The 18,890-nt window shown below is 28.3% G+C and overlaps 2 protein-coding genes across 3 annotated transcripts; both read left to right on the forward strand.

Annotated features, from left to right (window-relative positions):
- The first annotated feature begins 632 nt into the window (after positions 1–632).
- On the forward strand, positions 633–2,109 carry BNAC02G16200D. Of its 2 annotated transcripts, XM_022703954.2 has the most exons (3): positions 633–1,058; positions 1,133–1,786; positions 1,892–2,096. In XM_022703954.2, the coding sequence occupies exons 1-3, from the start codon at positions 908–910 to the stop codon at positions 1,900–1,902; spliced, it is 816 nt and encodes a 271-aa protein (XP_022559675.1). In that variant the 5' UTR covers positions 633–907; the 3' UTR covers positions 1,903–2,096. The 2 variants fall into 2 exon arrangements, with proteins under 2 accessions (XP_022559675.1, XP_013645339.1); XM_013789885.3 differs by having other exon boundaries at positions 1,133–2,109.
- A 12,094-nt stretch (positions 2,110–14,203) lies between these two features.
- Positions 14,204–17,763, forward strand: LOC106347005 (chloride channel protein CLC-c). The gene is made up of 8 exons (XM_013786493.3): positions 14,204–14,554; positions 14,939–15,139; positions 15,222–15,399; positions 15,469–15,731; positions 15,807–16,076; positions 16,149–17,277; positions 17,353–17,449; positions 17,539–17,763. Exons 1-7 carry the CDS (start codon positions 14,358–14,360, stop codon positions 17,440–17,442), a joined length of 2,328 nt encoding a protein of 775 aa, XP_013641947.1. The 5' UTR covers positions 14,204–14,357; the 3' UTR covers positions 17,443–17,449; positions 17,539–17,763.
- Positions 17,764–18,890: the final 1,127 nt, after the last annotated feature.

Consider the following 18,890-nt stretch of genomic DNA (forward strand, 5'->3'; position numbering starts at 1 on the left):
CTAGAGTCATATATGTCAATCAATCGAGTTTTTCTTTTTTTTAAAAACTCACAACAAAAAAAATCTCTACAAAATCAAAATATGGTGTAGAGCGTTTTATTTCCAGAGGAAATAAATAGTGATTTACAAATGTACAGCAACATAATTTACATCAAATAAATCTACAGCTTAAATTCTACAGCAAAAAACATACAACTACAGCTTATTCCAATCACCTCCTTTATAATAGAGTTCCTATATTTTAGAAGAAAATATAAAGGAAAATTATTTTTTTGCCTCTACATTTAGAGGTGAAAATAACATATCTCTATATTTTTTTTCTATATATAGAAGAATTCTATTATAGATGCATACATTTGAGCAATTTCACCTCTATAATAAATTTTTTCTATTTTATAGAAAAATATAGAAATAAAAATAGAAGTGGATTAGAGATGGTCTTAGAAAATCACGATGAATGATGTATATAAACTTGGGTTGGCAGAAAAGAAGAAAATAGTTTGTAAAAACTGGAAAAAGTTTGCTATAAGGTGACATTTGTGACATGCAAATGCTGCTTTCTTATCAATAATAAAATCCAAAAATAGCCAAAATCCCAACAATCTAATAAAATCTTACGGCGACGAAATCTCCTACACCTATTTTCTTGCTTTATAATATTTTTTGTAGAAAAAACTCTGAAAAACTCCCGAATTAACAACAATTTGATCAACCTCTTTTCTTCTTCTTCATCGTGCATTTCTACATCAATCTCATCATTTTTAATTGATCCGAAGAAGGAAGAGGCTAGAGCATCAATCTTTTAAAATATATTAATCGGGGTTTCAATTTGCATTTCTTTGTTTTCTTTGATATTTCCTATTTTATTTTTCAAAAAAATAACCCGAAAAAGATCCTGGCGGCAAAAATGTCCATGGGAGAGAGATCGCCGAGGAATAAAGTGAAGTTCATGAGCAGCTTTGGCGGCAAAATCCTCCCTAGACCTTCCGACGGCCTTCTCAAATACGTCGGCGGAGAGACTCGCGTCATCGCCGTCTCTCCTGACATCACATTCGCCGGTAAAACGACTCTTAATCTTCTCCTGCCGTAATCAAAATCATCGACGTGAAATATTTTTTTAATTTAATTTCAGAACTCATGAAGAAACTCACAGAAATCACCGAGAACGACGTCGTGCTCAAATACCAAATCATCCCCGAAGATCTCGACGCGTTAGTCTCCGTAAAGTCGGACGAAGATCTCAAACACATGATGGATGAATACAACCGTCACGAAGCTCCGAAGCTCAGGACCTTCTTGTTTCCTGCGAACCCATTGGTTCTCGAGAATCAGTTAGGTCCTATCGAGCCACAAACGATAGAGCAGCGCTACATCGAAGCAGTCAATGGCATTCTTCGCAAGAGTGTTTCTCTTCGTGCCCCAATCAAAACAAGACCTTCTTTCACCCTCTCTGCTAGTGCTTCTTCTTCTCCGAGATCAGAATCATCACCTGATGGATATAATCACGAGCTGTCTGAAACTGGTAGCAGCTACCAGTTGAGCAGGCTTTACCCAATGCATAAAGTACAGAGCAGTCCAAACATCACTCAACCACATAGCTATCACCACCACAATGGTTACCTTCAGCCACCTAACTGCTTGACTTGTAGGCTGCGACCACCACCATCACCCCCGTTAGTTTTACAGAGAGGCTGGGATCCACCCGGTAACGCTCATAACTCCGGTGGTGGTACTGGTAATGGAAAGTGCGGGTGTAATGAAGAACGTAGGTTCTGGGGTAGAACAGGTAGTGTTCCTCAAAGTCCTATGAACCATGTCCTTCGTCTCTGATATTGCTGCATGACATTTGCGGCAACCATCTGTGTATGTTTACAGTTTTCAACATTTGTAGGTATCTACTAAATGTGTGCGCCTGCGTGCGTGATATGCTGCAGGAGAATGTTTTTGTGAAAAGGCTGCAAGATTTTATATCATCAATACTATTAAATCTGCAACATGTCCAGATGATATAAGTTCAGTCCAATTAAAATCATACAGCATCTATATATAACTGTTTCTGTTAAAAAGAAGTGGTCACCAATAATTTATAACATACAATTACAAAAATATGTATTAACTAATAAAAGGTAGTTACAGAGATACAGTTTATTGTATATATTATCGATAGTTTTTTTTATATATTTGATCATTTTATTTGTATATATAAAATATTTTTTCTTATTATTATATAATTTCTTTCCGATGGATCGGATCAATTTTTATTAAAAATAATTGAACAAAACTACAATTAATACATCATGGGTTGATTGGATTGGACATTAAACAAATTATGACATAAAATTTTTATTTTTTCCATCGAACACATTTTTGAAAAAAAGTGAACAGTATTGTTTTCACAGTTGAATTTTGACTTTTATCATCCATATGGTTTTGAAAGCTTTCAAATCAACCATCGAATTGATACATGTCATTTTAATGTTTTTAGTCGTATACTTAAAGAAAACTTACATTTTTGTAATTTAAAGTCGTTTTAAAAAATTCAAAATATAACATATAAGAAAAAATCTAACATATAAGAAAAATATGACATATAAGGTGTCCTCATTTTTGTATTTTAAAGTTGTTTTAAGAAAAAAATATAACATATAAGGTTTCCTCATTTTTGTAATTTAAAGTCATTTTAAAAAATTCAAAATATAACATATAAGAAAAAATCTAATTTTTTTATTATATGGTTAATGTGATTGTTTATTTTTTTAATAATATAAAATTAAACAAAATGAAGAAGGATGCAAAAATTGTTATCAAATATTTATTATTCATAATCATTAATTGCCAAATATATGTAAATCATATTAGGTAATTTCGTAGCTTTTATTTAGGGAAAGAATACACACTTCTTATATTTTAGGCTAATATAATATTCTCTAGTGGACATTAAACAAATTATGACATAAAAACCTTATTTTTTTTCTCGAACACATTTTTGAAAAATTGAACAGTATTGTTTTCACAGTTGAATTATTTTGATTTTTATCTTACATATGGTTTTGAAAGCTTTCAAATCAACCATCGAACTGATACATGTTATTTTAATGTTTTTAGTCGTATATTTAAGAAAAACTTACATTTTTGTAATTTAAAGTCGTTTTAAAAAATTCAAAATATAACATATAAGAAAAAATCTAACATATAAGAAAAATATAACATATAAGGTGTCCTCATTTTTGTATTTTAAAGTCATTTTAAAAAAAAATATAACATATAAGGTTTTCTCATTTTTGTAATTTAAAGTCATTTTAAAAAATTCAAAATATAATATATAAGAAAAAATCTAATTTTTTTATTATATGGTTAATGTGATTTTTATTTTTTTAATAATATAAAATTAAACAAAAATGAAGAAGGATGCAAAAATTGTTATCAAATTTTATTATACATAATCATTAATTGTCATATATATGTAAATCATATTAGGTAATTCTGTAGCTTTTATTTAACGAAAAAATACACAATTCTTATATTTTAGGTTAATATAATGTTCTCTAGTGGATATTAAACAAATTATGACATAAAAACCTAATTTTTTTCATCGAACACATTTTTGAAAAAAATGAACAGTATTGTTTTCACAGTTAAATTATTTTGACTTTTATCTTCCATATGGTTTTGAAAGCTTTCAAATCAACCATCTAATTGATATATGTCATTTTAATGTTTTTAGTCGTATACTTAAGGAAAACTTACATTTTTGTAATTTAAAGTCGTTTTTAAAAAATTCAAAATATAATATATAATAAAATTCTAACATATAAAAAAAATATAACATATAAGGTGTCCTTATTTTTGTATTTTAAAGTCGCACCTAAAAAATATATAACATATAAGGTTTCCTCATTTTTGTAATTTAAAGTCATTTTAAAAAATTCAAAATATAACATATAAGAAAAAATCTAATTTTTTTATTATATGGTTAATGTGATTATTTAATTTTTTAATAATATAAATTTAAACCAAAAATGATGAAAATTCATAATCATTAATTGCCGTATATATGTAAATCATATTAGGTAATTCCGTAGTTTTTATTTAAGGAAAGAATACACACTTCATATATTTTAGGTTAATATAATGTTCTCTAGTGTTATATAATTATAAAATAATGTGACACCATTAGATTAAACTATACTTTATATTAGATGCTCTAGAATTCTTTGAAATAGAATTTAGAAGGCATTTAGAGTGTCACCTAGGATTTGGGGTTTTTTTTAATTAATACAAAATGAAGGTTCTAATTTTTCAAATGCTTCTCAATTAATATATAGAGGATTCATATTGGCCACATTCATATTATATGAATCACAAGATTATTGTTATAAAAATAACAATGATAACAAAACTTTGCATAATTTTGAAACAAAAAATATACTCAGAATCTAGTTATATATTAAAAACATAGGTCACAACCTCACTTTTTAAAAAAATTGGACGTATCCTAGAAATTCATGTTACATTTATTTTCTAACTAAAGAAGAAACATTCTGAAAAAATCTAGTTATGTAAAATTGGTAGACTCTTTCATTAGACTAATATTTTTAGGTTTTCCCTTATTTATCTCTAACAATACGTAACTCAATATTCAATAACATTATATACCATTCACAGGATTTTTACTCCTTCTGTGAGTTAACCATATACTCCTTCCGTTTTTTAATGATAGGCTTTTTAGAAAAAAGTTTGTTTCACAGAGAAAAAATTGTAAACTTCAAGAAAATTAATTGATTTTATTGAATTACTATTGGTTAAAAGTTATTGAAAATTGAAAATTACAAAAAACGATACATTTATGATGGTAGTTTAAAATGTTTTCTTAATATGTGTGAAAATACTAAAAAGTCTCTCTTTATGAAATAAAATAGAAGGAGTAATTTACAAGAGTTTTAAACGATAATATGCTTGCAAATTCACACTATCATTAAAATTATTCAAGATTTTGTCATTCATAATTGGTAAGCTCCATTCTCATCTACACAAATCTTACGTGGGATCTTTGAATGAAAATGAAATATACTTTATTGTTTTGGTGAATATGCACTTTAATTTATAATCATCAAAAAACACGCAAGTAACATCGGCTATGAAAATCATCTTTTATGGAGCTAAGATTAACACAAAATTTTGCAATCACAAATCTACGATGCAACGAGATTACAAAACTTGCATGGAATTTGAAAATTTGATACCGACTGATTTTGGCGCCTTACAAGATCATTAATATTTTTGCATACTGACGAACAACTTTCATATTTTAATAATACTTAGAGAATATATCAAAGATAGTAATGAAATACTAGATCTCGACCCGCGCAACCGTGCAGATTTTTGTTTTCATTTATTTTATATAAATATTTTGTTTTCAATTCTAAATTGATATATATTATAATATATATGTGTCTATCAATTTTTAAAATATAATAAGTTTACTGTATATTTTTTTTATTGAATAGATTGTTTCAAACTTTCACATGTATTTGTATCTTCTTCTATATATATATTTTCGGATTATTATTTCATTATTAAAATCGTAACTATATATATAAAGATTAGTAAAATATTGTTTTATTGTCATATTCAAAGATGTTGTAATATTTCACAAATTTAGAAATTTTTTAAGAAATTAAAATTTTCGTTTCATAGATTTATATTATCGAGTAAATAATTAAACATTTAGTTTTTGTTTAATTTTTAAAATAAACTATATAGTTTTAAAAAAAAATTTCATTGGTTTAAGTTATTAAAGATTAATCAATGTTAGATAATATGATTTTTTTTATTTTAAAAAAAATCTTTATAATTTTAAAAGTTAATATCGACAAATATTTAAATATTTAGCATATAGAGATATAGTATTACAACATTAAATTATATATATTTAATTTATACTATCTATAAATCTAATGAATCATCTATTGTTTAAATCCAATTATTGATAGGCCAATAAAAATTTCTAGTTACCCAAAATTTAAATGATAAGATTAGATATCAAATGTAACATGACTTTCTAGGAATAAGTCCATTAAGTTTATTTTAAAAAAAAAAATCACACATGAATCAAAGTTGTGACTTTTGTTTTAATATATAAGATATCCTAAATATTCGAATATACCATAACTTCCTCAATTAAACTTTTAACAAACCTAATATAATCAATTACAAAATTTTAAAATTTAATATATTTTCAATATTTCTGAAATTATGCTAACAATAATATCTCCAAAATTTAAGAGGAAGATAAAATAAAATTTCCATTTATTATACTATTAAACCAGAAACATTCCTATTTTTTCTTTAATAAAAATGTCAATTTTCTCAAAAATACCTCTAAATTTACAGAATAATTGATTTTTTTATGAACGACAATTTGTTTTTTAGTTTTTGGGCTTAAAAACTATACATACCCATTAATCTAATTCATTCCACTTATGACTCATCAAGAAAGTCCATTTCAACAATCGTAAATTTAATTTTATTAATATGCATAAACTCAGTGTATGCTTCTAAACAAAAAATAAATTATCTACATTAAAATTGTCGTAATATTGATCATTAAATTTTTTATAAATTAAAATTCATAACATAAATACAATGTGCTTACTTTATATAACAAATCAAATAGTTAATTATAATCAATTTTTTAAAAAAAAATATTATCAAAATTTTCTAAGTTTTTATCGGGTCAACCTATGTCGGTTCACAGGTTAATGGCAGGATTTTCAATTTTATCAAATTTTTAATTAATAGGTTTTCATTTAATCTAAGTTTCTTGGAAACATATAAGTTGGTAGAATCATGATAGAATGTTACATGAAAAATATAAGCCAGTCCATACGTCCACCAGTTTACTGGTCCAATTGCAGGTCTACATCAAATATGAAAATAATTATTATATCTTAATTCGTCAATAAATTACATATGTACTCCTACTAAAAGGAGTTGAATAAATTTCAAAATAAAATGTTTTATTCGTACCATTTAAATGTTTCACGATTGATTTCAGTTTTTTGGTTCTAGAGATATAGGATTTGCTCGATTATTTATGAAATTCAGTTTAATATAGGTTTCATTTTTTTTCCAGTTTGCTACAGTTTAGTTCGTGGTTTCGGATAAATGTACACAAACCTATACACTATATATATTATGTAGAAATTTATTTTAGAAAAATATATTTAATTTTGAAAACAAATCCGCGTTTTTTAAGCGCGGGTCAAAATCTAGTATCTTCATTATAATTTACTAAAATACCCCCTATAATCGTAACTATAATGACACGTAAGCCTAAGAATCCGGTTTGGTTAACCAACATACATTTTCTTCATCGTTAACACATTACAATGTCAATCTCATTAGAACCATTGAACCTAACATTATAAAAATATTCAGCCGGTTTGTTCAAAACATTTGATAAAAATATATATATATATATATATATCATATTTTCACAATTCTGACCATGAATTTTACATACATTATAAATTCATTCATCTATCTAAAACTAGATTAATCATAAACCGGTTCTGACCAACATTATATATATATATATGATAAATTTATATGTTTATAATACATTTGTAGTGAGACTATACTTCCGGTTAACAAGTTTTGACCAACATTATACATCTAATCTATTAAAACAGGAGTACAAATTTGAATTAACCCTGACTTTTTTAAAATATTTACAAGCTAATGCCACTGCAATTAAATTTAACTAAAAATTCTTGGAAAATATTTAAAATATCATACACGATTTTCCTAATTAATTAAAAACCAGAATTTCCTAAAACTAATACACAACTCTAACTAAACCTTACTTCCCCTATTAATGCTCATATCTCACAATATATACTTATGTTGGACAATTTAGAAATTTATTGTTAGCTTAAAAGACAAACATCAAAACAAATTAATACATGCTTCAAACCGTAAGTTGATATTATTTATAATTAATATATGCCTATAATATTCTCAACTATTGATGTTATTATTAATATACAACTATATGATATGCATAATATAATCAATATATAAATATGAACATTCTCATTTTAGTATTGATATAAGACATCTATCAAAAAAAATAATAGCATGTTTTGATATAGTCATATTAATAGAGAAAAAAACATCACTAAAAAGTGTGGGAAATAGATATTACATATATATTTTGAAACTGTAGAATTTTTTTTATAGATATTGTAATTTTTTTATAGATATTACATATATATTTTGAAACTGTAGAAAAATTTATATGAATATTGTACTTTCAAAAGATTTGATTCCACACTAGATAATATTTGACGGACAATATGAGAAAATTGTAAAGTTAATGATTATCAATTATTATAATAATATTATATATTCTGCCACGTAAAATGAATTTGAAATTAATACTTATCAATTATTCTGAAAATTATATATTCTATATTAATTTATTAACCATACATACACATATGACCCAGATATAAATATAACATAATACACATTGTATATTAAGTGTATTCAAATAAAATTTAAAAATGAGTTACAGAGACCAATCAATATATTAAATCCACATTTTTATTTGTTTCAAAAAAAAAAGAAATCAAATTCGAATTTTATAAATTAGGTGTTTCATAAGTAAAAAATATTACACCGCCAAAAAAATTTAATATTGAGAAATAATTATATAAAAAATTATAATATTATTGAAAATTGATTCAATATAGTAAATAAAAATCAGAGATAATATAAAATACATCATGAAATACATCTATATTTATTTTCATACAAATTTAAAATAGTAATATTGATTCATAAACCAAAATATAATATAAAATTTATTGACTATAAAATAAAATATTTACAAAAGAATCAAATCCCACGCTTTAAGCGCGGATCAAAATCTAGTGTAAATTATAAAACCATACATACATATATCTAAAACCATACTAATCATTTGTAGTGTGCTCTGTTTCAAGACCGGTTGTTTTTTTTTTTTGCAAAACAAGTATAATCAAAACTAAAATTATGTTTCAACAGAAATATCTTACTTTCCGAATATTCACTTTTTATTCCTTAAGAAGTTCTCATATGTTTAAACTGACCACGCAAAATATTACAAAATATACGATTATTTTTCAAATAATTTTGGCGTAAGGGTTACGACTTAGAATATTCTAAGGAGGAGATACTTTTAGCTGCTGTCCGGACGCAATGGTTACAGAACAGAGCCCTTATCTTCTCAGCTTAACGGCGCAAGTTACCATAACGTATTGATTATTCACCACTTGTTCATCCATGTCAGCTCTGCTTCTGATGATTGAGTAGCCATTACCTGATAAAGAGTCAAGAAAGTTAGTTTAACTCATGTGTGAGTTAATGATAACTCGTAGCTAAAGAACATGTCTAAAGATTATTAAAAAAATTGTACATAATAGATTAGATTATCTATTTCAGAGCCCATGTATTGACAATTGTATTACAGCTCTTAAGAAAATGCTTTGTACCAAAGGTATTACTGCGTTGATTGACTAATCTTAGTCTCATAACTTCCACAAACTTTGACGTACACAAACGAATCAGTAACACACATATGGTTAAGTTCCTTTGTCACCTTCTCATTCTCCATGTAACCTGTGTATTCTTTATTAGCTCGACCAGCTTTAAAGCCAACAGGATAATGGTAACAATGTTTAAGACTTAAAAAAAAAAAGAAGATAATTAAACAAAAATTCAACCCAAACGCATTAGATGTTGTTAACACTAGAGTTCAAATCTGTCTTGGATATTAAACCTTAATTCAAGAACCATGGTTAAAATTCAGAGACCCAAGTTTCACGTAATGTTCAAGGTATATGATTTTTTTCTCAACTCATCGGATCACAGACATCTTGCATATTACTGAGATTTCTAAATCTAAAAGATAAAGTCTTTACAGGATCTTAATTTTCAAAAATTATATGTAAATATTTTCACTAATTTCGTAATTAATTTTGAAATATTATTATACATTAATATATTTAGTTATCATTTATAAAATAAAAATAAAATTATATCCTACTTTTTATCTATTATATAATCATAATCAATCGTATTAAAATAAAATTATTATATAGAACTAAATATGGTAAAATTATTTTAAATTAATAAATTTATATATAATTTTTTCATAATTATAAATATTTATGCTCAAAAATATAATACGTTGGTAAGATGGGTTAACACTAGCAAACTATATAATACATGTATAAAAATTAACATGTATTTCATTAAAGCTAATAATATAAAATATTTGTGACTACTTTAATCATGATATCTTTTCATTTTAAATATATATATATATATATATTTAAAGTTTATTCTAACAAATCTGTTGATAAATATTTTAACAATATTTTAATTTTCAAAAAGTTTATATAAATATTTTCACTAATTTTTTAATTAGCAATGAACTATTATTATGCATTAATATATATTCAATTATCGTTTATAAAAAGAAAAAAAATATATCTTTTTTATTTCTTTTATAATCATAATCAGTCATGTTAAAATAAAATTATTATGTTGAGCTAAAAAGATAAATTTATATTAAATTGATAAATTTATAAATTTTACTTTCATAAATATAAAATATTCGTTTTTAAAATATAATACGATGACAGAACGACTTAACATTATCAAACTATATATACTACATGTATAAAATTAATATTTTTATTTATACAATAATATATTATCTAAAATGTATAAAAGAAAAAAATATTGCTAAAAGGAAATACAGCTTTGAAAAGTGGGTAAGAATTTAGCATAAATTATATACAAATTAATTTTCAAATATGTTATTTATGCATATATAAAGTTTTTTTAATAACTAAATGCAAATGCATTAAGATAAATATACAATAAGAACCAACAAATACATATGACGGTTTTAAACAATTGATTAACTACAACATATAAAGTATAAAATTATTAGATTATTGTATCTAAAATAGTTATATAAACATTTAAATATATTATTAACTTTTAAAAATGTATAATACTAATGATCTAAAATAAATATCTACATATATAAAACTGCAAACAAACACCCGCGGGTCGAGATCTAGTTTGGTTTATTGTACATGTGTTTGTAAATCTGATGCGAATTTGTTGGTTGAGAACATGGATTATACGTTCAAACACAATTTTTTGTTGAAATCTCATCTTTGATTAATCATGTGTATGATAAATGAAGAAAATAGTTGTTAAGTTGGTCTATATTTCTTTTCAAGCGAAATTAGAACTTTCTTAACATGGATTATGCGTTCAAACACAATTTTTTTTGTTGAAATCTCATTTTTGATTAATCATGTGTATGATAAATGAAGAAAATAGTTGTTAAGAGTTGGTCTATATTTCTTTTCAAGCGAAATTATAACTTTCTTAACTTGATAACATATCGTCATAATATTGGAGTTAACAAATTAGGAAGGTAAATACAACAATTATTAAAAACTCCAGTGGATGGTCCCTTTGGTGCTAGCATATGGGCAGCATTATTGGATGATCATCTAGCAAAATCAAAAACTGAATTTAAGATGAATTTAAGATTTCCGTGTCCTAGAATAATTTTTAACTAGGTAGTAATTCGCGCTATACGCGGAGTAAAATAGTTTATTAAATTATTTATTGTATGTCGCATTAAAGGATTTATTGTAAAGTTTTAGCATTCATATATTCGTTAGGATTCAGTTAATATATTCAGATTTTGGATTTTTACGGTTAGAAATTTAAATCATATTCAGATATTTACAAATTTTGGTTTGGATTTGGTTCGAATCATTGCCGGTTTGGTTCGGATTTGAGTTCGAATACCCATTTTAATTATGTATTTTTTTAACAAAAATCCAAATATACTTAATATTAAAATAAAATATTATATTATTTTAAATACCCATTTTATGCTAAATTATTGCCGGTTTGGTTCGGATTTGAGTTCGAATACCCATTTTAATTATGTATTTTTTAACAAAAATCCAAATATACTTAATATTAAAATAAAATAATAAATAAAATACAAAATAATCAACCATGGCTAATTTCGGCAAGATACAAAACTTTTAATTTATTAAAACATTCTCATTCCATCATTATAGTTGATGGAAGGTCAGGGGAGTGAATCTTAAAACATTCTCATTCCATCATTTTTTTAATTTTGAAACATTCTCATTCCATCATTCTGATGTGAATCTTAATTATTATTTTTTTCTTTTTTTTCAAAATGATATTATTCAGTAGTTTTACGAAGAAAACTTTAGTTCACTAATACAAAGGTTAAAAATATAATAACTAAAATGAGATGAGTAAAAAAAATTAGTGTAAACACATTAAATTATCTACGGTAGAATTAAAAAAATAGTATGTGAATGCATTAATTATTAAATGATTATGAAACCGACATGTCAGCATACTCAAATTGAAATTGATGTGAGGCTGACACATGTACAATGTAATGTGAAAGCATTAAATGACAATATTTCTCTTTTAATATATAGGAGATGATAAAACATGTCAATTAAGTTTGTTTCGAAGTATTTAATTAAAATCTCCAAATTAACTTTATTTAATGATTTAGACTATCCATTACCGTAAAACAAACAGATGCTAATTTAGGAGTTTTCTCTAACCACACTTAGTTGAAAAGTTTTACCATTAATTTTTTTAATACATCAAAATCAATCAAAATTTTAATAAATCAAATTTATAAAATTAACATTTTAAACAAATTATGCAAATAGATGGTAATTTAAAAAAAAAAAAAACAAATCTACACTATATACAATATAATTTGGTACTGTTTCTAAATTACTTGTTTTTGGATTTGAACCAAACACAATCTCTTTGTATAAATATTTGAATGGGTGTTAGATATATGCTCCCAAAAATCAAAGATAAACGAGTTTCTAAGACGAAATGCGATATGTATCTCAGTATCACTTGAAAATTGGAAGAAAGAGAGGTGAATAACATAGAATCATTCAGAGAATTATGAAGAGCTAAAACGGTAAGTCTATTGACTCAGATTTAGCACACTGAATAGATACAAACATGACACCTAAAGCTAGCACCCACCCACATCAACGGTCGAAGTTGCGAGATGAGTGCTCGTTTACCCACAATAAAGGATTACTGTAACACCTTCGATCCGGTTTAAATCAAATTTAATTATTTTGCCATGCAACAATTAAACAAGAATATGTACGACAAACTAAAGAATTTTAATATGATCAAAGGTTACTACCATGTGACCAAACATTCAAACGAGGTTTCCAGATTAAATCTGAACTCCAAAATTCAAATGAATGAGCTCAGGTTTCCTAACGGTTTAAGTTGAGACTTTGAAACTCAAGTTTGAAACTGTTAGTTTTTTTAGAAGCTTTTAGTTGATTCATCCTAAACTGTAAATAATATCATATAGAATCCAAGCATTTTTCGTTTATGAAATTTAAAAGGTAATTTCCTTTCAGATAAATAGACTGTTAATTTATTTCATTTTTAAAATTGGTCAACTTTAAAATTTATATAGTTTATAGTCACTAGCCATAAGAATGATATCCTAAGACGGCTTTCCACCACCCCCAAATTCCTAATGTAGACTTAAATTTGTTTATGTTATGATAACGTTGTAGGGACTAAATTATAAGGTCGGCTCCACCTTACATAATTTAAAAATACAAAACTGTACAACTCTTTTATGCATGAGATAAAATAAACTTAAAAAGTTCATCCTAATGCGTAGAAGAAATGGTATTTGCTAATAAGAAAAAAAGGTATTTGCTGGGGTACATTTCTCCTTTGCATAAAAAAGGATACTCATCAACACAACCTTGTTCATTATTTTGTAGTTTTCGATTTTATTACCTTTGTACACGTATAGTTCGATACTCATCAATATAATCCATTTTTAAAAACTCGAACCTGATTAAAATATTTTTAAATACATAATGTGAATTTAGGATCCACAATTTCCAGTCAAATCGTACTAAAACAAAAGAGACATTTTTTCGTTCATTTCATTCTTATTGACTTGGGTTTGCTAAATATAAAGGAGGAAAAGGAAAACAACAAAAACTCGTGTCAATAAAAGAAAACAATAAAACTCCCCTGACCTTACGTCCTAAACCAAAACTCCAAAAAAATAATAAAAAAATAAAAAAATCGACTTTAACATTTACCTGAGCGCGAGAGGTCCTTGATTCCAGGGGGACACGAGCTCTCTTAAATAAACCAATTATAAAACACCAATCTCCTATCTGATCGGGATCGAAACTGTGGAACAGGAGATGGATGATCGAAGCGACGACCATGATATAGAGGTGGAAGGAGGCATCCACGCGTACGAAAGGAAGATATCTGGGATTCTAGATGATGGATCTGTCGGATTTCAACAGCCTCTGCTCGCGAGGAACCGAAAGAACACGACTTCCCAGATCGCAATTGTCGGAGCCAATACTTGTCCCATCGAAAGCCTTGATTACGAGTATGTCTTTGTGTTTCCCAATTTCACTTTCCTGTTGTTTTGGAAAACAGAGACAATCAACGAGATAAGATTGTTGGGTCGTGTAGCTTTTTGTCGTGTTATGTACTTTTTATGCATAGTGTTGCATTTTTTTTCAATTCATTGGTCAAAAACTGAAGCTTTTTAAGAGACATCATCATTGTCTTTTTAAGTAAAAGTGCAAAAGAGTTTTTAAGTCTTCTAAATCTTTAAGATGTAATCTTCTTTTAGATTAAACTGTTCTTTTGTTTTTGTTTTTTGTGTGCATGTGTCTCCCTAGTGTTTGTATTTTATTGCTGTGTTGCCTTTTATTTGTTATGATAGTTTGGTGTGTCTTGTTATTAAAGCTCTTTTTTTTTTGGGCAGGATCTTTGAGAATGATCTTTTCAAGCAGGACTGGAGGTCTAGGAAGAAGATTGAGATACTTCAGTACACTATTCTCAAATGGGCGCTTGCTTTCCTTATCGGTTTAGCCACTGGCCTCGTCGGCTTTTTGAATAACCTTGCTGTTGAGAACATAGCTGGATTCAAACTCTTGCTCACCGGTAACCTCATGCTCAAGGAAAAGTAAGTCTAATAGCATTTCCATTGTTTCATCTCTGCTTCTGATGTTCTCTAATGACAGCGGAAACTTTCTTGAAATCTGCAGATACTTTCAGGCCTTCTTTGCATTCGCGGGTTGTAACTTGATCTTGGCGACTGCTGCTGGTTCTCTCTGTGCTTTCATTGCTCCGGCAGCAGCAGGATCTGGCATACCTGAGGTTAAAGCTTATCTCAATGGTATAGATGCTTATTCAATACTAGCTCCGAGCACCCTCTTCGTTAAGGTAAAGATCCCAAAACCATCTGTCCAAGCGTCTTGAATCGAACATAATTAATAAGATTTTTATTGGCAGATCTTTGGGTCAATATTTGGAGTTGCTGCCGGATTCGTAGTTGGAAAAGAAGGGCCTATGGTGCACACTGGTGCTTGCATTGCTAATTTACTTGGGCAAGGTGGTTCCAGAAAGTATAAATTGACATGGAAGTGGCTCAGGTTCTTCAAAAACGATAGAGACAGAAGAGACCTGATCACTTGCGGCGCTGCTGCTGGTGTGGCGGCTGCCTTCCGTGCTCCAGTCGGTGGTGTGCTTTTCGCCCTTGAAGAAGCTGCTTCTTGGTAACTTTTCTGTTTCTCCCTTATAACCCTTTATTGAAAGGATCATGTCTAACTAACTTTGTTGAACTCTTTTAGGTGGAGGAGTGCCCTTCTTTGGAGGACCTTCTTCACTACCGCAGTTGTAGCAGTAGTGTTACGAACTTTGATTGAGCTCTGCCGATCTGGCAAATGTGGACTGTTCGGTAAAGGAGGTCTTATCATGTTTGACGTAAACTCTGGACCAGTTCTTTACAGCACACCAGATCTTCTAGCGGTTGTCTTCCTTGGAGTTGTTGGTGGTGTGCTTGGAGGCCTTTACAACTACCTTGTCGACATTGTCCTCCGCACATATGCCTTAATCAACGAGTAAGTCACTTGTCTTAAGATGAAGTGTTCGGCTGCTCTCTCAATTCTTATTCTTCTATCCATAACTTGCAGGAGAGGTCCGGGATTTAAAGTGATGCTTGTGATGGCGGTTTCAATTCTGAGCTCGTGCTGTGCATTTGGTCTTCCATGGATTTCACAGTGTACCCCTTGTCCTATTGGATCAGAGGGAAAGTGCCCAAGCGTGGGTCGATCCGGGATCTACAAGAGTTTCCAGTGTCCTCCAAACCATTACAATGACCTTTCCTCACTCCTTCTCAACACCAATGACGATGCAATCCGCAGTCTTTTCACGTCAAGGTCTGAGAATGAGTTCCAAATCTCCACCCTCGCCATGTTCTTTGTCTTCGTCTACTGCCTTGGCATCATAACATATGGCATAGCTATACCCTCTGGGCTTTTCATTCCCGTCATTCTCGCTGGAGCTTCTTATGGACGGCTGGTGGGTAGACTTCTGGGACCAGTATCTCAGCTTGATGTAGGTCTGTTTTCTCTGCTTGGAGCTGCTTCCTTCCTTGGAGGCACGATGAGAATGACGGTCTCTCTATGTGTTATTCTTCTCGAACTTACAAACAATCTCCTAATGCTGCCGTTGGTGATGCTTGTACTCTTGATCTCTAAAACCGTTGCCGATTGTTTCAACAAAGGGGTCTATGACCAGATTGTGACTATGAAAGGACTGCCTTACATGGAAGACCATGCAGAGCCCTACATGCGCAATTTGGTGGCAAAGGACGTTGTCGCTGGACCTTTGTTGTCCTTTTCACGAGTTGAGAAGGTTGGGGTGATATGGCAGGCTTTAAAGATGACGAGTCATAACGGCTTCCCTGTGATTGATGAGCCGCCTTTCACCGAAGCCTCTGAGCTGTGTGGGATCGCCTTGAGATCTCATCTCCTTGTGCTTCTCCAAGGAAAGAGATTCTCCAAGCAGAAAACGACATTTGGTTCTCAGATTCTTAGAAGTTGCAAGGCCCGTGACTTTGCGAAAGCAGGGTTGGGGAAAGGGCTCAAGATTGATGATTTGGTTATAAGTGATGAGGAGATGGAGATGTATGTTGATCTCCATCCCATCACTAACACTTCTCCTTACACTGTGCTTGAGACTTTGTCTCTAGCTAAAGCCGCTATTCTTTTCCGGCAACTTGGCCTTCGCCACTTGTGTGTGGTTCCCAAAACACCAGGGGTCAGACTCTCTCTCTATCTTTCTCTCTAGAGATTGGTTTACGTTTCTTACGCATTTTGTCCTTTTGTATCGCAGAGACCGCCTATTGTTGGGATACTTACAAGGCATGATTTCATGCCGGAACATGTCCTGGGGCTCTACCCTCACATTGATCCTCTCAAGTGAAAATATGGTTAGCCATTTAGTCTTGTTGCCTACATTGTGTATCCATTTTCTTTCTTTTCTTTTATCTAATTGAATCTTTTTGATTTTTATTTACAGGTGATAAGGAATGAAGAGAAAATTTTTCTTAGAGTTCTCCCCCTTTTATACTCGTTGTGATGAATATGTGCATATCAAATTTAAAACCCCAGATGAGCATTTGATTTGCTCTTATGCCCACATTTATATAACCATTTGTTTCAATTATTTTTGTTGAGAAGAATATTGGGAATATTGTGCAATGTAGTGAATTGTGGGTGATAAAAGTATGGTTTGTTTTCAATATTTTAAACCAATTTTTTATATGAAAAGTAAACCACGTTAATCTACCACTTAAAAAACAAGCATGTACTAACACTTGTATGATCTATGTCATTTATAATATTTTGATGTAACACTAATAATTTAAATGATATGATCGGTCTGGAAAATATACAAATATCGACATTATAATTTTTTCATAATATAAACATTACAAATTATATTTTTAATAAAAAACTATAACATTTTTTCTGAATGATAGTAACTTTATGTTATTAAAATTATTTGTTACTAGATTTGGGCCGGTGCGTTGCAACGGGCTTTAATTGATATTTTAGTCTAATAAAAATATTAAAAAATTATTTTATTATTGTTTTAAAATTGTTTTTACATATGTTATGTAAAATTTATTTTATAGTTAAAAACTCGTTTTCACACATAAGTTTCACTTAGTATTTGTTAGAGTTAGAAAAAACATCCAAACGTAAAAATTTAAACCGGATCCAACCCGAAATAATAATTATAATGAAATAAAAAGGAATTTGTAAGTTAAATAAGACCAAGAAGCAATGACAACATTATACACTTTCTTATGTACTAATTTAATGTTTTATTAAATTTATCTGATGTTAAATAATTTTCTTGATTCATTTTTTGTTAATGATATATTTTCATAATAACATTTTAATTAAAATAAATTATAAACTACTACATAGTAAAAATAAAAAATGTAATAAGATAATGATGAAGCTTGATTTGTTTTTGACTAAACATATATACGGTAACAATAATAATAATCAATTTTTTATGACCAAACATGAAAATATATATATCAAACATGTGTTTGATTTTCGTATAACCAAACACATAAATACCAATCGACAACATCCTAAGTTTAGATTTTTTTTAAAATTTAATAGCTTTAGCATCATGTTTGTCATCAAATTCATTTTTAAAAATACTATTAAATATGTATGTTTACATTTGTTAGGATTTTTTTAAAAAAGAAAAAAATATATTTTATAAATCTCGTTTTTATTTACAATTAAAAAAAAAAAAACTATCAAATACTTTTTTATATTTTTGTTTAGGATTATAGATAAGGAAAAGTTTTATCATATAAACTTTTACAATTATCTTCTGTTTAGAAT

The sequence above is a fragment of the Brassica napus genome, chromosome C2, assembly GCF_020379485.1.
Source record: "Brassica napus cultivar Da-Ae chromosome C2, Da-Ae, whole genome shotgun sequence".
Taxonomy (NCBI): domain Eukaryota; kingdom Viridiplantae; phylum Streptophyta; class Magnoliopsida; order Brassicales; family Brassicaceae; genus Brassica; species Brassica napus.

Excerpts from the sequence above, each read along its gene's own strand:
- LOC106347005 (XM_013786493.3), top strand. The coding sequence starts at position 14,358 with ATGGATGATCGAAGCGACGACCATGATATAGAGGTGGAAGGAGGCATC. Across the intron at positions 15,400-15,468 it reads CGAGCACCCTCTTCGTTAAG|ATCTTTGGGTCAATATTTGG; the intron begins GTAAAGATCCCA and ends TTTTATTGGCAG. Across the intron at positions 17,278-17,352 it reads TGGTTCCCAAAACACCAGGG|AGACCGCCTATTGTTGGGAT; the intron begins GTCAGACTCTCT and ends TTTGTATCGCAG.
- BNAC02G16200D (XM_013789885.3), top strand. The coding sequence starts at position 908 with ATGTCCATGGGAGAGAGATCGCCGAGGAATAAAGTGAAGTTCATGAGC. Across the intron at positions 1,059-1,132 it reads TCCTGACATCACATTCGCCG|AACTCATGAAGAAACTCACA; the intron begins GTAAAACGACTC and ends ATTTAATTTCAG.